At 35.5% G+C, this 19,451-nt stretch overlaps 1 protein-coding gene across 5 annotated transcripts in view; it reads left to right on the plus strand.

The window, feature by feature from the left end:
- Positions 1-18,221, plus strand: part of GATA6 (GATA binding protein 6) — a 32,077-nt gene extending 13,856 nt beyond the window's left edge. For all 5 annotated transcript variants that reach the window (XM_075213407.1, XM_075213403.1, XM_075213405.1 and 2 more), the window contains exons 3-7: positions 3,358-3,524; positions 9,200-9,325; positions 9,551-9,644; positions 11,675-11,784; positions 15,989-18,221. In XM_075213407.1, the coding sequence (XP_075069508.1) occupies positions 3,358-3,524; positions 9,200-9,325; positions 9,551-9,644; positions 11,675-11,784; positions 15,989-16,153 (662 nt within the window). In that variant the 3' untranslated portion in view covers positions 16,154-18,221. The remainder of the gene's footprint in view (positions 1-3,357; positions 3,525-9,199; positions 9,326-9,550; positions 9,645-11,674; positions 11,785-15,988) is intronic.
- Positions 18,222-19,451: the final 1,230 nt, after the last annotated feature.

The following is a 19,451-nucleotide window of genomic DNA, read 5'->3' on the forward strand; positions in this document are numbered from 1 at the left end:
ATAATTTAATACACATTTTAATAATTTTAAAAATATATATTTAAATCATTATTCGTCCAACAGGTCAGAGTCCTCGAAATTATATATATATATTATATTTATTTTTTTGCAGATACTTTGCATCTCAGTATGTTGCATTATTGACCCTTAAAGGATATGCGGGTGCTATAGTGTACATGGATGACAAAGCCTTAACTGATAAAGAGTATTTTGAGTGTATCAGATGTATACATTATCAGCTCTTGTTGGCAGGTCTGTGATTCCAGCTGCCCCGCTCTTACCAATATGCCATTGGCTATAGGAAGGATCTGATATGTCAGGTGCCAACTGCCACCTTGCTAAATAAATTATTAAGCAGAACTCACATTTCTCACTAATTTGTATGTTTTGGGGATTTTATTTGTCCTCAAAATACAATGATCAATAGTTACAAATATATTGACCATAATTACAAATAGGTCGATCAATAATTAAAAATACACTGATCCATAGTTACAAATACATTGATTTATAATTACAAGTTCACTGATCCATATTTACAAATACCTCGGTCCATAATTATAAATACATTAATCAATGATTACAGTATTCTGCTTTACAAGTTGGCGTCATTATCTGGAATTTTAGCGATAAGGTATTATTAATATGTAGAGACAAGAGATCATATACATACAGGAGATAACTAACACATGAAATTAGACCTATTAATGCATGTGATGTTAGAGGTTTGGAGGCATTCGTTTTTGAGGTTATAGAGGGAAGCATGTAATACACCCTGTGATTAATTTCACAGTTGTCAGAAGTTCACACATGTAACAATTTCTTCATATTTTGAGTAGCTTTAGTCACAATGACTACCTTTAAGTGAAGTAGCTTGTAATTTGAAATAGAAAATATACATTACGGCTAACATACAATTTACATCACATATAGAAAATAAAATATCCACTTTTATAATACCCCCTATGATTAAAATGGTAAATGTTCTGTTGTCAAATTGAGATCTCGTGTAGTGCAGCGTAATTAAAATAGATTAAATAATTACTCAGATCATGTATCACTCTTTACTTTTAGTTTATATCCACGTCATTTTCCAGAAAACCCAGAAGTTTGGTAGACGAGATGGAGTTTAACAGGTGCTGTTTTAGAACCATAGCGCCTCCTGCTGTCAGCCTTTAAATACCCCAAAGTGTATGAACGGATATGACATAAGGAAAGTGTATAATGAAGGGGATGCGTCAGAAATTATTGACCTGTCATGGTTTTCTCAGAACCTGTAAACAGTTTCGCTAAGCACATTGCAAAGTATAACGCCACTTAAAGAGATTTATTCATTTGTAACATTGTGACAGTCTGTTTATCATAAAATTCCTCTGGGATTTTTCTTCCAGTCATTCAAGATCAAGGAGCAGACAAATGAAAACACAATATTTTAGTTTAGTTACAAGTTATACGTTCCCTGTTGGAAAACATCAAAGAAATATTTAAATGATGATAAAAGATACAATACAGCCTGTATCCTTCATTGACAAAGTATCCAATCTTTAATAGCTTTATTGAAGACTTATACCCCAATCGTTTAAACAAATGCGTTGTTTTATAGATCAGTAGTCTCTACAAAAGCAAAATCAAATAAATGTCTATTTCACACTACATAAATTGGGTATATATACGAATGCTATGGGATATAAGCTCCTTAATGCTAAATCACGTGACTATCAATGCATTTGTGTGTATGTCTATATAATCGGGTGAACATAGTGCAGGTACAATTTTTGGTTAATGTTTCAATGAGCGGTGAATATACTTTTTTTTTGTTTTACGACTCGAAAGGTCAACTTCTTTTAAATCTGCAGAGTTTAAAACTTAACTGATGTTATTTATACCTATTAGTCATTGCACTAAATTGTGCAATATAATAGGACTCATCCAGGGTCTGACTGATTGCTGTTTAACTCTAGCGTCCTTGAAGTGTCAAGGATTTTATAGATTGCAAAAGTTCGAGTTAAAAAAAATATGAACCTTTAACAGGTATTGATTGAGCTTTAACTATTTTAGCTTTGAATTTTGCAATAAGCAGGAGGATTGTTTTTGTAGAATACAATGCTTAGCAAAATCAGATTAAACATTTCATTTAAATTTAAGTTTACATAATGTGTTTTGCTATCTAATTGTACATTTCTATAGTGTAACTAATTTCATCGATTCTTTATATAAAATAATAGGAATTAAATATTTTACTTTAAACGCCGCTAACCAACAAAATAAACACAACATATTTAAAAATATATATCAGAGCAAAATACGAACACACATGTTTCTGTAGAAGCTACAGACATTATCACTGGATATATTATATAAAACCAAATTCAAGAAAAAAATACAAACCAATATTTTATTGTACGACATATTTTCATTTTGAGCTAAAAATAATATTTATTCCAAAGAATAGTTAACAAAATGATCAGCAAATAACTGACTTATTAGGCTTTGTTGAAAAAAGTTAAACGTTTTAGTTGGAAAATATTCTTAACAGATAATTATTATTATTAATAATAATAATTATTATTAATAATAATTATCTCCCTACTCACACCATTATTAATGGTTTCATTGAGAAACCGTTTTCTATTTTTCCCTTCTGTGTTATTTTTATTGCTTATTGACAATAACTTCTTGAACATACACGTATTACTCTTTAACATCTGTCATTTTTCTTGAAAATATTACTTCTGGTATATATTTCCTCAGCTTGTAATTTAGGTTATTTTTTTAGGTAATTTTTAAGTGATTTATTAATAATATTAGCTAAAAGGGTAGGATACTCGCTTTCTCCGTATACACAGAAAGCAACTGATTGTTGTCTTACTAAAGATGGGATGTGGTGAATAGAAAATAGTTTTATTCCTGTATTTAATTTTTTATAACCTATGGAATACTAAACGCAGTAATTGTAAATGTAACGTTATTTTTCCAGCTTCAGTTAATCGTACAGTTAGACCTATTGCAAGAATAAGATTTGCTTATTTAAAAGAAGGTAAGATAAATGAGACTGTAGTTAGCAGTAATGGGACTAATTGTGGGTCAGCAAATACTGGGCTTGTGTGCATGCACTTTACAGTTCTAGTTCCTAGGGCATGCTGGGACTTGAAGTTTCACAATAGCTGAAGTTGTCGACCTCTGTCCTACTTATGTGTATTTTTATTCGTAATTGAAATGATAAATGCATCTGTTATTTCGATATTATATGCTTTTGTAGCATATTGATGGATCAAGCAATGATAGGAAAATAATCGATGTATATGGAAAGTGGTGATCACTGCTGTATGTAATGACGTGTGGCTCTCCCCCCTATAGATGTACTGGACGAGCTGCCTGAGAGCAGGGAGTGTGTTAACTGCGGCTCAGTGCAGACCCCCCTGTGGAGACGTGACGGCACCGGGCACTATCTGTGCAATGCATGCGGCTTGTACAGCAAGATGAATGGCCTGAGCCGGCCGCTCATCAAACCGCAGAAGAGAGTGGTGAGTGACCTGGGAGGGCTGCTTGTATTGTCATTCAGGAGACAAGAAATACACCGACACTCTAAGCAGGATTTGTGTCATACCCAACTCTTGTGAACTGCACACACATATATTTGTATAACTGCGGTATGTCAAGTGACACTTATTTATAGGACATATGGCACCATCAAATCATACACTTAGGGTAGTGTACACTGTTATTTATAGATTTATACAAATACACTCATCACCTATAAACTTACAATGGAACCCCTTATTATTCACAAGGACTATTAGCGTTAATACTCACTATTATTCTCTGTCACTGGAGTGTAATGTGAATATTGTAAACTGTTCCGTTTAATAAAACCAGGTCATTGTGCTCCACTGTGTATGAACAGTCTCTTCTACCTTTTACCATAAGACAATTCCTTCTTACTGTTTGGATCTGTCAGGGTATTGTGTAGTTAATATCTTTATACATTTATTATGTTAGGGAATCAGAACTGTCCTATATCCTTTGTTGTGATATTTTCATTGGTGAGTAAACCTCTGTAGATCTCAGGTTTCTGTATACAAGAATACACAAAGTAAAAATATTTATGATGCTAATTTAATTGTTAACAACATTCACCACACAATTTAAGTCACCACTTTGCAGTTGAGGGATTTTATTTGTATACTTTGTTTTCTTTGCACACTTTGTTTTTATTATTCTCATTGTTTATTACACAACTTGTTTAGAACATTAACTGCCCAAAGTAGCTAATTGGATAATTTATATTTGTTTGTTACATAAATACTACACAAAATACACTTCTGAGATTAGAGAAGTTGTTTGGTAAGGAGTCAGGTTAAAACCTTTGGCCTCAGTGGAAAGTTTGGACTGCCATGACTTTTCTATAGCATTATATAGCAGTACATATTAGCACTGGTTAAAACAGACTATTGCAAAGATGAGTATAATGACTAGTAATAGTTTTGCTTTTTTCTATATGTCTATATATGTGTGAACGAACCTCAAATTATATTCCTGTGCAATAATAGAGGCAATTTTTATTGTCTGCAATTAATATGTTTTAATTGGACTCCAATGGGGGTCACTTAGGGATGATGCTTATTTAGGAACAAAAGAAAAGAAAAAGGAGTAAGGGCCTGATGTAGAGTCGGACTCAAGTCCAACTGAACAGTGCAGAAAGCTATTTTAGCCAAGGATCCGTCGCAGGTTGCACTCAGACTGAGACGGATCTCCCCGTTGCACCTCTCTGCATTTAGAGAGGTGGAAGTTAGTGGGCGAGCCTATGCTGAGTTGAAATCAACTGCAGACAGGTCTCTAGGAGACATATCTTTTGCAGGTGCTTTCTCCTGGTGCAACCGACCTTGTAGTATTAAAAATAAGAAATAAAAAATTATTAAATTTTTTAAAAAAGGAGTGCATCCTTATAAACTGCTTAACCAAGTCCTTGTGCTGTTTGAGGGGGGGCACTTTTTTTTTTTTTTCAGATTCATTTAATTTATTTAGTAATCTGCTTTACAGGGCTGCTGTGACTGATACACTTAAGTGTATGATGCACACCAGCCCATAAAACAGATAAAGAGGTATGTTTGTGCAATTTGCATAATATTCTCAGTTGCACGGATCTAAAGATCCCTTTGACTTGAAATACTGTGTAAATTAAAGGATGCAATTTACACTTACGTATTAAGTGCAAATTGCTTCGGACTCTACATCAGGCCCTAAGTTTGCTCCTGGGCAAACCATGTTACAATGCAAGGGGTGCATATTAGTTTATTATTTTGCATAAATAAATACTGGCTGCTTTTTCTTGTAGCACACAAATGCTTGATAGCTTTATTTTTACAATGAAATTTAAAGTTGATCTAGGACACTCCCTATCCCAAATATAAATCTGTCCTCACATTTTATATTTACCTCCCCCTTCCAATGCAACATTGTTTTGCCAAGGTGCGCTTTTTACAATGATAGAACGTAACGTAGAAACGTAAGTCTCAGTCTGCTCTCAGACTGGTACGTATCTCTTCCTCATTGAAGTGGTAGTCTGGAGGTAGTTGTCGGGCAGGTGGAATCATAGTGTAGTAAGGTTGTGTGTTTTCTTACTCACTATGCTGAGGGGGATGTAACTGCTTTCCCCCTGGTGTAAGATCCTCACTGATGACAATTGTACGCATTTTGCATATGTGTAGCTTGGAATAGAAGGTAATGTGGAGGACATTATTTACATTTATGTAGTGGGTGTAAATTGCGTCCATTTATCTATACATGACCCTCAGAGCCTTTCATGACGTTACTTATCACAGGCTGTCATGTAATTCCACAGGACTGCATGTAACTACCCCAGGTACGAGAGAGCTAGTAAGCTCTGTGGACGGGTGACTGTAAATGGAGGCACAGATATATCGTCTATGTCCCTCAAAGGATATGGACATGATCATTTTGCATCAATTGTTAGAGGAATAGTTGTGTATAACAGATGACAAGTTTACTATGAAATCCCATTATCAACGTTAAGGGTGAATCTTAAGTTATCAGAAGACAAGAAATACCTATTGTGCTCACACTGTCCATCGGTCTGTTCATAGGTACTCAACTAATAGTAACTGCCTACTTGTCTCATTTCAATTTTGAATTTAAGCTCAATAAATATGTAGCATTTGTTGTCATATAAACATTTGTAGGATGTGTAGAAACAGGGCTCACACATGCAGTTTGTGTGAGAATATAGTTATTGCAAAAGTGTTCTAAGGAGATGCAAACAGTAAAATGGCATAAAGATCTATGTATACGTTTAAATATACTCGATTCCCTCTATTTTGAAAAAAATATGGGATAGTTGTCTATTATTTCCATTTTTGCCCTTGCTTGTCCAAAAATCTAATTTTATAATATACTAATATATAATAGTTCTTTTGAGCTTTTACAAGCAGTGGGAGGCATGGTGTGCAGTCTATACTGTCTACAACTGTGTTTTTTCTAGTTAATATTGATTCTCTAAGGTTTTGGAATTTTTGTTTGAAATTTATAGAGGCTCGTTTTCAACTTGGTGCCGTAAAGAATGTGACGTAACTGTAGCAGGCAGAGAAGTGCATAGATGAACAAATGAATATTTCAATGGATAACTTGTCCAATTAAAGTATTTACTTCATAAGTATGTTCTAATATGTTCTTTATATAGTTATCATTATTTTTATACCCATTTGTATTTATGTCATGTCTACATGACATTGGGTGTCCATTAGTACTTAGTTTTGGTCTATGATTGCTGTTAATATGATACTGTTGTACCTTGGCTTCAAACTCTGCTGGGTATATAGTCATAAATAGCTTATTTGTAATATGGACCTCGCTGCCAAGTTCACTTGTAGTTTGAGAACAGATTAAGTAGGGAACACGTATTATTCATATGTCGTTTATTATTTTGTGCTACATGACAAGTTGCCCAGTTTCTGTGAAGGAAAACATGATTATTGTTAATGTGAAAAGCATATTCTATAGTACTATTGAGGGATAATGCAAATAAATATTCCTATAAAGACATTTCAGAGGCAGAGGCGATGGCAGCAAACTAAAAAAGAGTTTTCTGATGATAAATGTTAGCACTGTGTCAAAGCTGTCTACTGTAAACATCCATGTGTGTCGTTTTACGTTAAATATATGCTAATTAATCACCCCCACAATGTACACAGTGATTCAATAAATTAAAATGTACACATAAAGAAGATTCTTCTTTGCCATGTCTATGGCGTGCGTTGTTGGTGTAAATTGGGTGCGTTTATTTAGTCAATGAAAAAATTGAAATAACTTGTATTTATAAAACAAAGTATCAGATGAAGATGTAATGAGATTGCTGAGTATTTATTTAGACAGTGTAGAGCATATTCTTGGCTGATATATTGCTTATCATTAATATACAAAATTGCTGTCAGTGTCTTGACTGGCTGGGAAGAATTGAAACTTTTTTTAATTTAAAGACAAGTCATGTTTTTTTTTTAAATTTACCTGAAAACATTTAAGGGTCTTGCTAGCCCTTGTCTCTGCATTCATCTGTTAATAAGATGTTAGCAAAGAGTGTGAGTTCTTTTTTAAAAAAAACACAAAAACATAGTTGAAGTGTTATAAATGAAAAAGTAGCTGAGGAACAAAATGGAATCAGTGACGCCATTGAGGGATTCTAAAATATATATGCAAATATAACACTTATTTAAAAACTCAATAGAAAAGACATACATTATTATTATCATCATCATCTATTTATACAGCGCCACTAATTCTGCAGCGCTGTACAGAGAACTAACTCACATCAGTCCCTGCCCCATTGGAGCTTACAGTCTAAATGCTCTAACACACACACACACACACACACACACACACACACAAACTGGGAGAGACTAAGGGCAATTTAATAACAGCCAATTAACCTACCAGCATGTTTTTGGAATGTGGGAGGAAACCTGAGCACCCGGAGAAAACCCACACAAACACGGGGAGAACATACAAACTCCACACAGATAAAGCCATGGTCGGGAATTGAACCCATGACCCCAGCGCTGTGAGGCAGAAGTGCTAACCACTTAGCCAAATGTCAATGATTTTGGAAATGTTTTGCTTTGTTTAAAGTAATATTATTTATATAGCGCCTACACATTATAAAGAGTATATAATCATTCACATCAGTCCCTGCTGCAATGAAGATTATATTCTATATTTCCTACCACATGGACACAGATACACATTATCAACTTAACCTACTAATATGTATTTGGAGTGTGGGAGGAAACCCATGCAAACAAGGAAGGAACATACAAACTCTGCACAGATAGAGTCCTGGTTGAAATCGAACCCATGTGGCATGCTGGTAAAGCAGCAATGCTAACCACTGCGCTAGCATTTTTTTTGGCTATTTGTGGAATATATAGATGTAAAAATGTAATTTGAATGTGTTAACATTGTATTATGAAGAGGTACATTTGACACCACAATTATCCAGCATCAGTATGATAGTCACCTCACATCACTACATTGTGCTTTTGGGGACCTGGAACCATCCACTTTGTAGTTCTCAATCTGGTTTCTTTCTTGCTTGCTCCAAAAACCCTTCATCATGACATTGTCCCTTTTAAATGCATTTATCAGCACACTTATATGCTGTTACTGTGAACATTCCCATGACATGATTGGTTAAAAACTGAGTAAACGTAGATGAGCTGACATAAAAAACCAATGCAATAAGGTGTGTAGATTCTTGTCAGTTCAGTTGTATCTTAAAAAACACATTAAAGTCTAATTTTTGGATTCATAAAAGTGACTGCTTATTCTAGAGTTTTGGGTTTTCTACCTTCTGTCAAAATTTAAGGTTCTTTATTTTATTTAACATCATAGTAATATAGAAATTTAAGGCATGCTATATTACTAAGGACTTTTGTTTTCTGTAATTGGAAACAGAGATAAACACTTACTTTAGAGGGCACTACACATTCCAATATACTACTATATAACAATGGGTACTTTTTAAAAAAAAATTGTTGTTAACTAGATTTGTGTATTTTTGCCAACATAAAATACAGTTGGACTTTCCATGACATGTTTGAGTGTGAGATAAAATGTAACAGATGGTTTACTGCCTATTTAATCCATCATGCCAGAGAGTTATATAATGCCTTTGCTTGCTTTTATCTAGCCGTCCTCCAGAAGAATTGGTCTAGCTTGTGCCAACTGTCACACATCAACGACTACATTATGGCGCAGGAATACAGAAGGCGAGCCAGTATGCAATGCCTGCGGACTGTACATGAAACTACATGGGGTATGTTCTTTGTTTCCTCTTTTTGAAATCTACAGAGCTGAATGAAACGTGCAGCTAATTTTAATATTACATACCTCCCATCATGTCGGTCCCGCGGCATCGGGTGGGGTGTGGTCACTTCACAAATACACATATTACGTATTGAGCCAGTGGAACATGATAATTAGCAGAATGATAAGCAGACATTTGTTTATTTATGAGAACAATGTATTCATGTTATCGCAGGTTCCTCGACCACTAGCTATGAAGAAGGAAGGGATCCAAACTAGAAAAAGAAAGCCGAAGAACCTAAACAAGTCTAAATCCTCCTCTAGTAACGGTACGTCCCACGTTACGTGTGAACCATACACATACAATTAAATAATAAGTTTGGCGTATAACGGTGTTGGGCACCATATTATTGTGTAGCCAACGTATACAGTATGCAAAGAGACAGGGAGCTGTTAATAATGGCATTTTTCTGTTAGTCTTCTAATGTATAAATAGGAATATATCAGTCTCTATTATATACACAAAGTTGTTAGCAATTTTATCTTACAGCAAATGGCTTTCACTTTTCCTTTTTCCGCACAAGACTAAGGATTAAAATACCAAGTTTATTTCTGTAAACTGTTCACACTTTGGCACTGGTTGTGATCTTTTGCATTTTTATGTAGTTTTGCTGTAAAGTTACAATTACCAATAACTACACAGTATAGAGGCACAAAAATCCATTATGTGCAATGTTATCTCAAGTTTGCTTGTGTTAGAATCCAAGCTATTGTTATTTACCATGATGAGGTGACCATGATGAGGTGGCCAATGACCGTCGCCTCTCCTCCACTCTAATAACCTCATCCCACTCCAGAATTCAAGACTTCTCCCGAGCTGCCCCCTTGCACTGGAATGACCTCCCTAGCTCCATCCGTCTATCCCCTAACTTGTGCTCCTTCAAACGGGCACTCAAAACTCATCTCTTCCTCAAAGCTTACTAGCCCTCCACTTAACCCTCTTTCCATGCTCGCTCTCATCTCCTGGATCCTCCTTTGAAAAGGGTGCGCTTGCTCCCCTCCTCTGACTCCCTCTGTGCCGATTGTCTGTTGCCCTCCCTTTAGGATGTAAGCTCTAATGAACAGGGCCCTTCTCCCTCCTGTCTCTCTACCTTCTCTTCTGCTCCAACCTCAATATTTTTGCTTTTCCTGGAGCATCTGAAGTCTTGGTATTACTCGTTTATTGTTCTGTACTGTTATTTCCTTTACTGTCCATTGTTTGTACTGTGTTCGGCGCTGCGGAAACCTTGTGGCGCGTTATAAATAAATAATAATAATAATAATAATGAGGTGTGTACTCATGTGCAGGTGTAGAGATATGAGTAGTATTTTGTCCTGTTTTGCATTCACCCTCAAAATAGTGATCACTATGAAGACTGAACTATCAGTATTGATGGTAGTGAAGTCAAAACCCTGGAGTTGGTATTTACAAACCTTGATTCATTTTTGGTGCAGTCAGCATCTGAAGTCAATTCCAAGAGTACTGAGAGCGCGGTCCTCATAGTGACCGACAGCGCTGTAACTCTCTGTGAGTACTCTACCTTATGCTCTTAGAGGTTGCAGTGACTTTCCGTATGTTCACACACAGAAATTCCGGTGTGCTAAGGAAATACCACCCTGTTATATATAAAGGCTTTATCTCAAATGTCTTCATATCTGAAAAGTTCCTGAAACATTTCCAGGGTTGTGAGTGTCAGTAGCAATTCGCTTCTCAGGTTTCTAGTTGATTTTGTTCATCTCTCAGGATTGTTACAAAACAATTGTTGCCCGCAAAGTATAATAAATATCTGCAAACGTGCCAATAAAAAGGTGACACAAGAAATAAACATATTCTGTATGACATAAGCCCATGTATATATCATACTTGCCAACTTTGGCAAGTTTGCCACCAGGAGATGCAGTGGGCATGTGGGGGTGTGGCTCGGTGAATTGCGTCATTTGGCCCTGCCCCTAAACACACATTATCAGTTCTAGCCTATTGTGGTAGGGGGCGGGGCCACAATGATGCGTAATTCACGCCCCAGCATTTAATTAATTATTTGTGTCCAGGACCCAGGATGTTGCCTTGCTCTCCTAGAATTTGGGAGTTTCCCGGACATTCAGGGAGAGTAGAGAGTAGGCAACTAGAAGATAATATATATATTTAACTTTCTCCATTTTTCACTACCTTTCTAAAACCGATGTAAGCAGGTCATATTTTTGCAGTGATTTGGTTTTAAGTGATTTTGCTCTGCAATAGCTATCACTTCCTTGTCTATTCTACTATATTCTTTAGTAACCTACGTAAATAAAATACCTTGTATTATATGTATTTTTTCAGGTACTGGCAGCCACCAAATCCCTATGACTCCAACTTCCACAACATCATCCACAAACTCTGATGACTGTGTAAAGGGTGGTTCTCCTAACAATCAGAGCACGGCATCTGGGGTAAGTGCCATAATGATAACGTAAGAATACAATACACTGTCTTATCTCTCACTATCTTATCTAGGGGAAGTTATCTCAGCAAACATTTAGCTTTCAGTACTTGATAGCATACGGCATAGCAAAACAAATATAAAAATGACAGAAATCAGTACGACTTGAGGATCCGTATGTTGCATTTTCTTCCTTTACCTGATTTTTTTCAAATTTTGAGTATACACTACATTGTTGTTCATTGTACAGGCAATTAATGGAAACCTATTTTGGAGATTTTTTTAATGATCCACCAGAATTATTAACTCCAGTAGTATTATTCCATACAATACATACTTTTTAAATTAATGTTATAAAAGTTTACCAGGCATAGCCCTAAGAAAAGGACATAGGGCCTCATGTAGAGTTGGACATATTTGCAACTTCGAATGATAGCAGGAAAAGACAGACACATGAAAATTATGTGTGTGTACACAGTAGAACGCATCCTGAGCCCTACAACACTAGTGTGTGCACCAGATTATCAAGGCTCACTTAGAGGAAGTGTAGAGAATGTGACTTGACAGTGTTAGAAGTAACTGCGCAAGTCGCATTACCCCAGTGGTTCCCAAACTGGGAGCCGCGGAGATCTCACAGGGGAGCCGCGGCCAGGGCCAGTGGTAAGCAAGTCGAGGGACTACTTGGCAATTCTTTTGGCTTAGGGGTGCCTTGAAAATATTATAGAAACCCTAAGGGTGCCTTGAACTGAGAAAGTTTGGGATCCACTGCATTACCCTATAACTACACACTATAATAATAAAATTAAATGTCATATACTGTATATTCAAAAGAGAAGCCGACAGTCGCAATTACCATACAAAATATAATTAAATACAAACACAAATAAAAATTAAAACTAATTAAATTAAGAGAAATTATATTAAATGCTACGATGTCATTTTCACTTGTAAAACTCCTTTCCTGTCGCAGTCCAAAATTAAATATCACTTCAGTGATGCAGATTCATATAATTTTGTAGCTACAGTAATTAATTAAGTACTATCAGCTGGAGAGGTGAATTTACAAAGTTCCATTCAGAAACAGTTAATTAGTGCTGCTGATTGTCATCAAGATCCAGAGACAACTGCTAGATTATGGGCCTTCTACTTGTCAGATCTGTACAAAAGCATGGGGCAAATCAAGCCACACCACAGCCTAATCGAATCACACCTATGTCTCATGGAACCACACACCTGGCAAATGGCAGGACTGAAGCATGTTGGCAGCTAGGCAAAACAAGTACACATTGATCACAATGAGAGAGCATACATTTCAGGTCTTGTGCACGTAGGCGCACTTAGTTTTTAGTTCACTGGTATCAGACATGATCATTACTGACTGGAGACCGAACGGTGCCTTTTGCCAAAATCTACAGGCATCATTATGCTAATATGCATGAGCTGTACGTATGTGCATTTTGTAAGGACCACTCCAGACTTTAACAGAACTAAGCCTGGTGTGTCTATTTTTTAATAAGATATTTGAAAAGGTGAGAGTTTAATAAAAGAAAGAACCATTATACTGATAAATAAAGATTGGTCAGGCCATTACTCTGCATATAGGTAGGAGTGTATACTAAGGGCTAGATTTACTAAGCTGCGGGTTTGAAAAAGTGGGGATGTTGCCTATAGCAACCAATCAGATTCTAGCTGTCATTTTGTAGAAGGTACTAAATAAATGAAAGCTAGAATCTGATTGGTTGCTATAGGCAACATCCCCACTTTTTCAAACCCGCAGCTTAGTAAATCTAGCCCTAAGTGTGATATTTTACAAAAAATGATCACATAGTAACTTTTGCACAGAATCTAAATGTGCTTCATGATATAAATACACGTAGGAAAACCACAGCTACACAACAGTGCTCGGTATAAGTAAAGGAATGTTGAAAGAATTCAGTGTTTAGGGCACTAAATGGATTTATTGCAAAACAGTTCCCAGCACTGCAAGATTCTGGCATAAATCTATTAACTAGCTAGTGGTGTCAGCATTTTCATCTTCATACCACAGATATTTTATCTACACACCCAAATCCCACTCACAATAATACTTAGCTGCATAGTAAGCCCATTAACATACATTTTTATGTGTCACACCTTTATATCATACCAAATGAGATGTGGATTGTACGGATTGTAAAGATCACTAAACAAAAAAACTGTTTGACTGCATATTAAGAAAAGAGATGTAACTGTTAAAATTAGAAGAACAGGTATAGAATCCTTTTCTAGAAACCCGTTATCCAGAATGTCCCAGGAAGATACAAAAGTAATTGCTGCTGTTATAATGTGCCATACATATGTTATAATGTGCCATACATATCATATAACTTAGCACATTGCAGTTACGGGGATCATAATTACAAAGAAAAACTTTCTACAAATTCCCAAGCATTGCAGATAATAGATCGCATGCCAATATATGTGTCAACATTATAACATTCTGACAAGTGAAGACAATTGCAATATAGTATTGTATATAGTATTGTTAGCTGGATGTGTTGGACCTCCTTTCTGTTATCATACTTATACACATCTGTGCGGCCTTCACACCCTACTGCTGTGTTTTACGAGAGGTTATTCCAGATGACGTGTGCTATAGAACCTTCCATGTATATATGTATGTAGGTGCAAAGATTTCAACTGCAAGGCTGGTCTGTTCTAAATATATAGCAATATGTAATGAACAACTTCTTGATTTTCTGACATTGAAGGGACAATGCAGATTATTTTCATCTACAATATAGCAAAATATATATTTAACATAAACTATATTGTAATGTTTATGTCCGTTTTAATTTAATACTTTTAAGCTTCCTTTTCATTAAAAAGTCAAAGCAATCTGAAATGAGCTAACAATCGTTCACTTATATTGTGACTATTAGACCCTGCAATCACTAATTATTTTTAGGGATTGAGGATGGTGGGTTAAAAGTAATTAACGACACATAAAGAGAATTATAGAATGTTGTGATATTGTCCATTTTCTGTAATTCCATAGTCATTAGATCCTTCTTGCAGTGCCTGATACTATAATTTACAGCGACAACTTAAGTATAGTTGCATGGAATTCCTAGAGGAGCGCGCCTAATATGTCTGGCTGTAAGAATTCCTCTGGGAAGAAAAACACATATCTATCTTCCAGTTAGAATTTGGAGGCCTGTGCACAAAGTAATAGATATTGTTGAGAAACTCGGCAACTACGTCTCTAGTACAGCATTAATAAAAACAGTAGATAAAAGGTCGTTTCCCAGTTGCAATAAGTTCTTACTTTTTCTTTTTTTTCTCGTATTCCTAATGTACACCAGCATGCTAATTCATTTTGAGGGATGGGGAATAGACAAAGGTGCATACTGTACTGAGTAGTTCACGTCATATACAGTGCAATGGTTACATGCTTCAAATATTTTAAAAACTAATTGGATGTACCAGGAAACAAGGGTGTAACTACCATAGGTGCAGTAAAAGCTCCATTTGTATATATGAGATTTTAACCATTGAGTGGAACATGGAGACCCTTAGAAAATTTTGGTATGGGGCCCACAAATGGCTAATTACGGCGCTGCCCAGACGCAAAGAAAGGAATATTTCGAAAGTTTTACAAGATGAAAATAATAGCTTACTTCCAGTTACTACTAGAATTTATTTTTATTGAACTTTTGTGTAACCTTCAGATACAAATGTAAAATGTTTTATTACTATGACTTACTTTTATTATTTTATATGTTTATGAAATGCTCTGTTTGGACAGTAACAAAATGGAATCAAAACATTTTTCCTAGTTACCCAGCAACAAGGCAGTTAGAACAGACAAAAATAATTGAAACCTCATTTAAACACAGCATAAGTGTCTTTTATATCTAGAACAACATTGAAAGCTTATAAGGAAGTAATACTTTTAGTTTCATTTTTGTTATATTAGAATATATATTTGGTTCACTTCTATAAACACCCTTTACTGTCAAATAGTTTTCTTGTATTTTATGCATAAAAAAATTGTAGAGGATTAACTAAAACCTATAACTCTTATGAGCTCAGAAGATCTGATCATCTTCATCCTGTCTAATTAGTTGTGGGGGGCAAAAACACAGGCACCCCCTTTCATTTTTTTAAAAATATATGAACAATTATGTTATTATTAATATCTAATCTAGTATTTTTTTTACCTTCTATTAAAGGTGGGGTCATCATTGATGTCTTCTCAGCAGAGCGGGAGCACCAGCCCAGATAACAACACACTGAAGTATACAGGGCAAGATGGGATGTACTCAAGTTTGGGATCTGCATCTGAAGTTGGGGGTTCTGTCAGGCAGGATTCGTGGTGTGCATTGGCCTTGGCTTGATAACTTTAACCATCAGAATGGTGTAACTTGAGTTTAATGAGATACCTTCCTTTCACTTTTGTTAGTGCTTGCATAAGCAAGTCGACGGACTTCTAATTTTTGGACATCCACAATGAACTTTTCCATGACTTTCATTTTTAGTGCCTTGGTTCAGGTGGAGTTTGGGGAGAACATAATGACGAGCTCTTCATCTATGCAAGACAAACGTGACCAAGAGAAATACATCTTCCATGATTACAATCTAAAAAAGCCTCCACTGAATGAACTTCCTTATCTGGATGGATGCAATTAGAAGTAGGCCATTATACTACAGTATGCATTAAAAAATGATGCCTTTTGGAAAAACGCAGGACCCAGTTTTCTTTCCCAGGTTTCAAGGTAGTGGATTTCCTCCTTGTTGACTATATTTGGCTGCATCCACTGTTTCAGTTTCCATAATCATCTCAACAAATGTTTACTGTCACTCCTGTCCTCACATTGCTCATCATGAGCTAAACACTTGACATTCAGTCCAATACAATCTCTGTGCTGCATTAAAGCAATGTGCCAGTGTAGATATAGTCAATTGCAACAGCAAATATAGATCACTTGTTGGACCTAGGCACCTTCAGACTATTGAAATGAGATATAAAATGAAAGCAGTATGTAATCTTGCTAGAGATGCAATGACTGCTAACTTGGATTGGCTATTAGATTGATGAATGGTTTGGGGGATAAAATACTTGCCTATTTTGTCAGGCAGTTAAAGTATTCATTACAGATCCAATAGAAACATAATAGCAAAACATGTACAAACTGTTTAGAAATGAAGTAAACAGGAATGGTGTTGCATTCTTCCTTTTTATCTTTTGTTAATATTACTGTTCCATATATTGCAAAAAGAAATGATCTCAAACCAAGTATGACATGTCATGTACTAAGTTGTGTAGGGGACAATATCTGGCACTTGCAACTTAGAGCACACTACATTACACACCCAGTAGAACTTAACCAGGTTCTATGGTGCATATGCCATTAAACAAACTGCAATACTCACCAGCCACACCCAAGCTGTCACCCCACCATGTATAAATGACCAGCACATGATTTATTTATGCTTTCAAGGCAGTGCTTGTCATAAAGGGCTAGACATTTGGTCTGTGAATGCAGTGAAAGACCGATCCTTATTGATTTCCACAAACATTTTCATTCATTTCCCTATATTGCTTCAGTTCCCCACTAAAGTATACAAATAAGCGATTAAATTCACTGATCTGAAATAAAGTTTGGGCCATTGGGGTAAAATTTGCTTATTAGTAAACAACTTATGGGGCTTAAAGTTTTCAAGTCAGTTCTGCCAGTGTTAGAATACAGAAATGTCCGTGTGGTACACTATTAAAACCTGAGTTTGCTGGGTTCAAGTTCATTAAATGTATTGATTACCGTATCCAGTGATTTTGAAGCCAACATTCAGGTGGAGGGTTCTTCTTTTTTTTGAGGTTTAAACAAATGTGACTGTTTGTCCAGTCTCTATTTGCATACAGGGTAGCAAACTACACTTTTTCTTCCATGATACAATATTTTTGTATACAGAAAAGGTGCAATTTCCATTGCAGCAATCAGTGTTAAATCATTTACATAAGATTTAACAACTTTTTGTATCGAATGTAGACATTTAACTTAATGGTACTTTTATTAATTTAATAATAATGTTAAGTTGGCATTTTTATAACTTTCCATGGTTGTAGCAGACACCCCCATACAAGATTTAAATCAGCATTTTGTGTTTTTTTTTCTAATTATAATTTTTCTTTCAAGAACAAATATGCTCAGGAAAATGGTCTTTATTATTGAATTTCTAGTGAATGCAAATAACCCCACTACCTATTTGCTGTTGGATTTAAATGTGTGCAAAAATGTTTATGTGTTAAATATGTACATACTTGTTAAGGTAAAGAACCACAATGTTGTGACTGGCACATTGGATTTACATGTTATGTTTGTTTTCTTTTTTTTTTTTTTTAATGGGATGTTGTTTGAAATGTTGCCATAATAGAGCTTTAAAAATAAAAAAAGCTTATTGTTTCTATCATTAATTGTGATTTTTGCCTTGAAAAAAAATCCCTTATGATGGTACCATCTTTGATAGTTGTCTTAGAAGTAACAAGATCATCATATAAATTGGGAGGGAGCCCGTGTAATACATAAAGATTCAAACAATGTCAGAGGTCTCCCAGTTATAGTCTTAGCGGCAGACTGAAAAAAAGCTTCTTAATTGTAAATATTGATACAAATTTATTGAAGGAATCTGAAGTTTACTCTGAATGTCTGAGGAATTTGGGGAATATTGTAAGAGAACTAAATTATTTAGGAATTATGGGCCTGATTCATAAAGGATCTTAACTTGTTACAATGCAAGGGGTGCAAATTAGTATTCTGTTTTGCACATAAGTTAAATACTGACTGTTTTTTCATGTAGCACACAAATATCAAATTTCAGTGTACAAATAAGCTATCAAGTATTTGTGTGCTACGTGAAAAAACAGTCAGTATTTAACTTGTGTGCAAAACAGAATACTAATTTGCACCCCTTGCATTTTAACATGGTTTTGTCCAGGAGACTGAAATAAGAAGTTTCTCAAGTTAAGATCCTTAATGAATCAGGCCCTATATAGCAACAGTCATGGAGGGGCAATAGGAAGATTAATATGTGCCAGAAACTAAGGTTTCCCAAATGGTAATTAAAGGCTTTGGAAAAGGGAGAATGAGATCTGATTGTTCGCCTAGCCCCCAGATATTTCATGAAAGTTATAGCGCAGGGTGATTTTTAAAGATAGAGGGCCAAAGAACTGAGTATAATGAAGGCACCACCTGTCATTATTGCCAATTAAACCTTAAAGTCAGGAGGAGAATGCAATTGAAAACACTAGGCAAGTTGACAATGAGACATTATGTAAAATCTAAAAAGCTGGGATGCTCAAACTTACTCCCATAGATAGCTTTAGTGAGCTTAAGTCTTTGGGATGAGATGAATTGCAGCATGTAATATTTATGCCTAAATATTTTTTCATATTTGAAGTGAATGTATTCATGAGATGTTGAGATTGATCTTATCGATCTTTTGGGATCTTATTGTCAAGGGGATCAATTAGTAAAGCAAACATTAAAGTGGAAAGAACGCAACCATGTCTAATGTTGAAAATTTTAAAAGGAGAGGATGTGCTTCCCGCAGGAAGAAGGAATGCTCTAAAGCATTCCGCAACTTGTTGCTACAACTCAGAGACCAAGAAGCCCTACACAAACAGTCCAACTCCCACTC

This window comes from Mixophyes fleayi, chromosome 5 (genome assembly GCF_038048845.1).
Source record: "Mixophyes fleayi isolate aMixFle1 chromosome 5, aMixFle1.hap1, whole genome shotgun sequence".
Lineage (NCBI taxonomy): Eukaryota > Metazoa > Chordata > Amphibia > Anura > Limnodynastidae > Mixophyes > Mixophyes fleayi.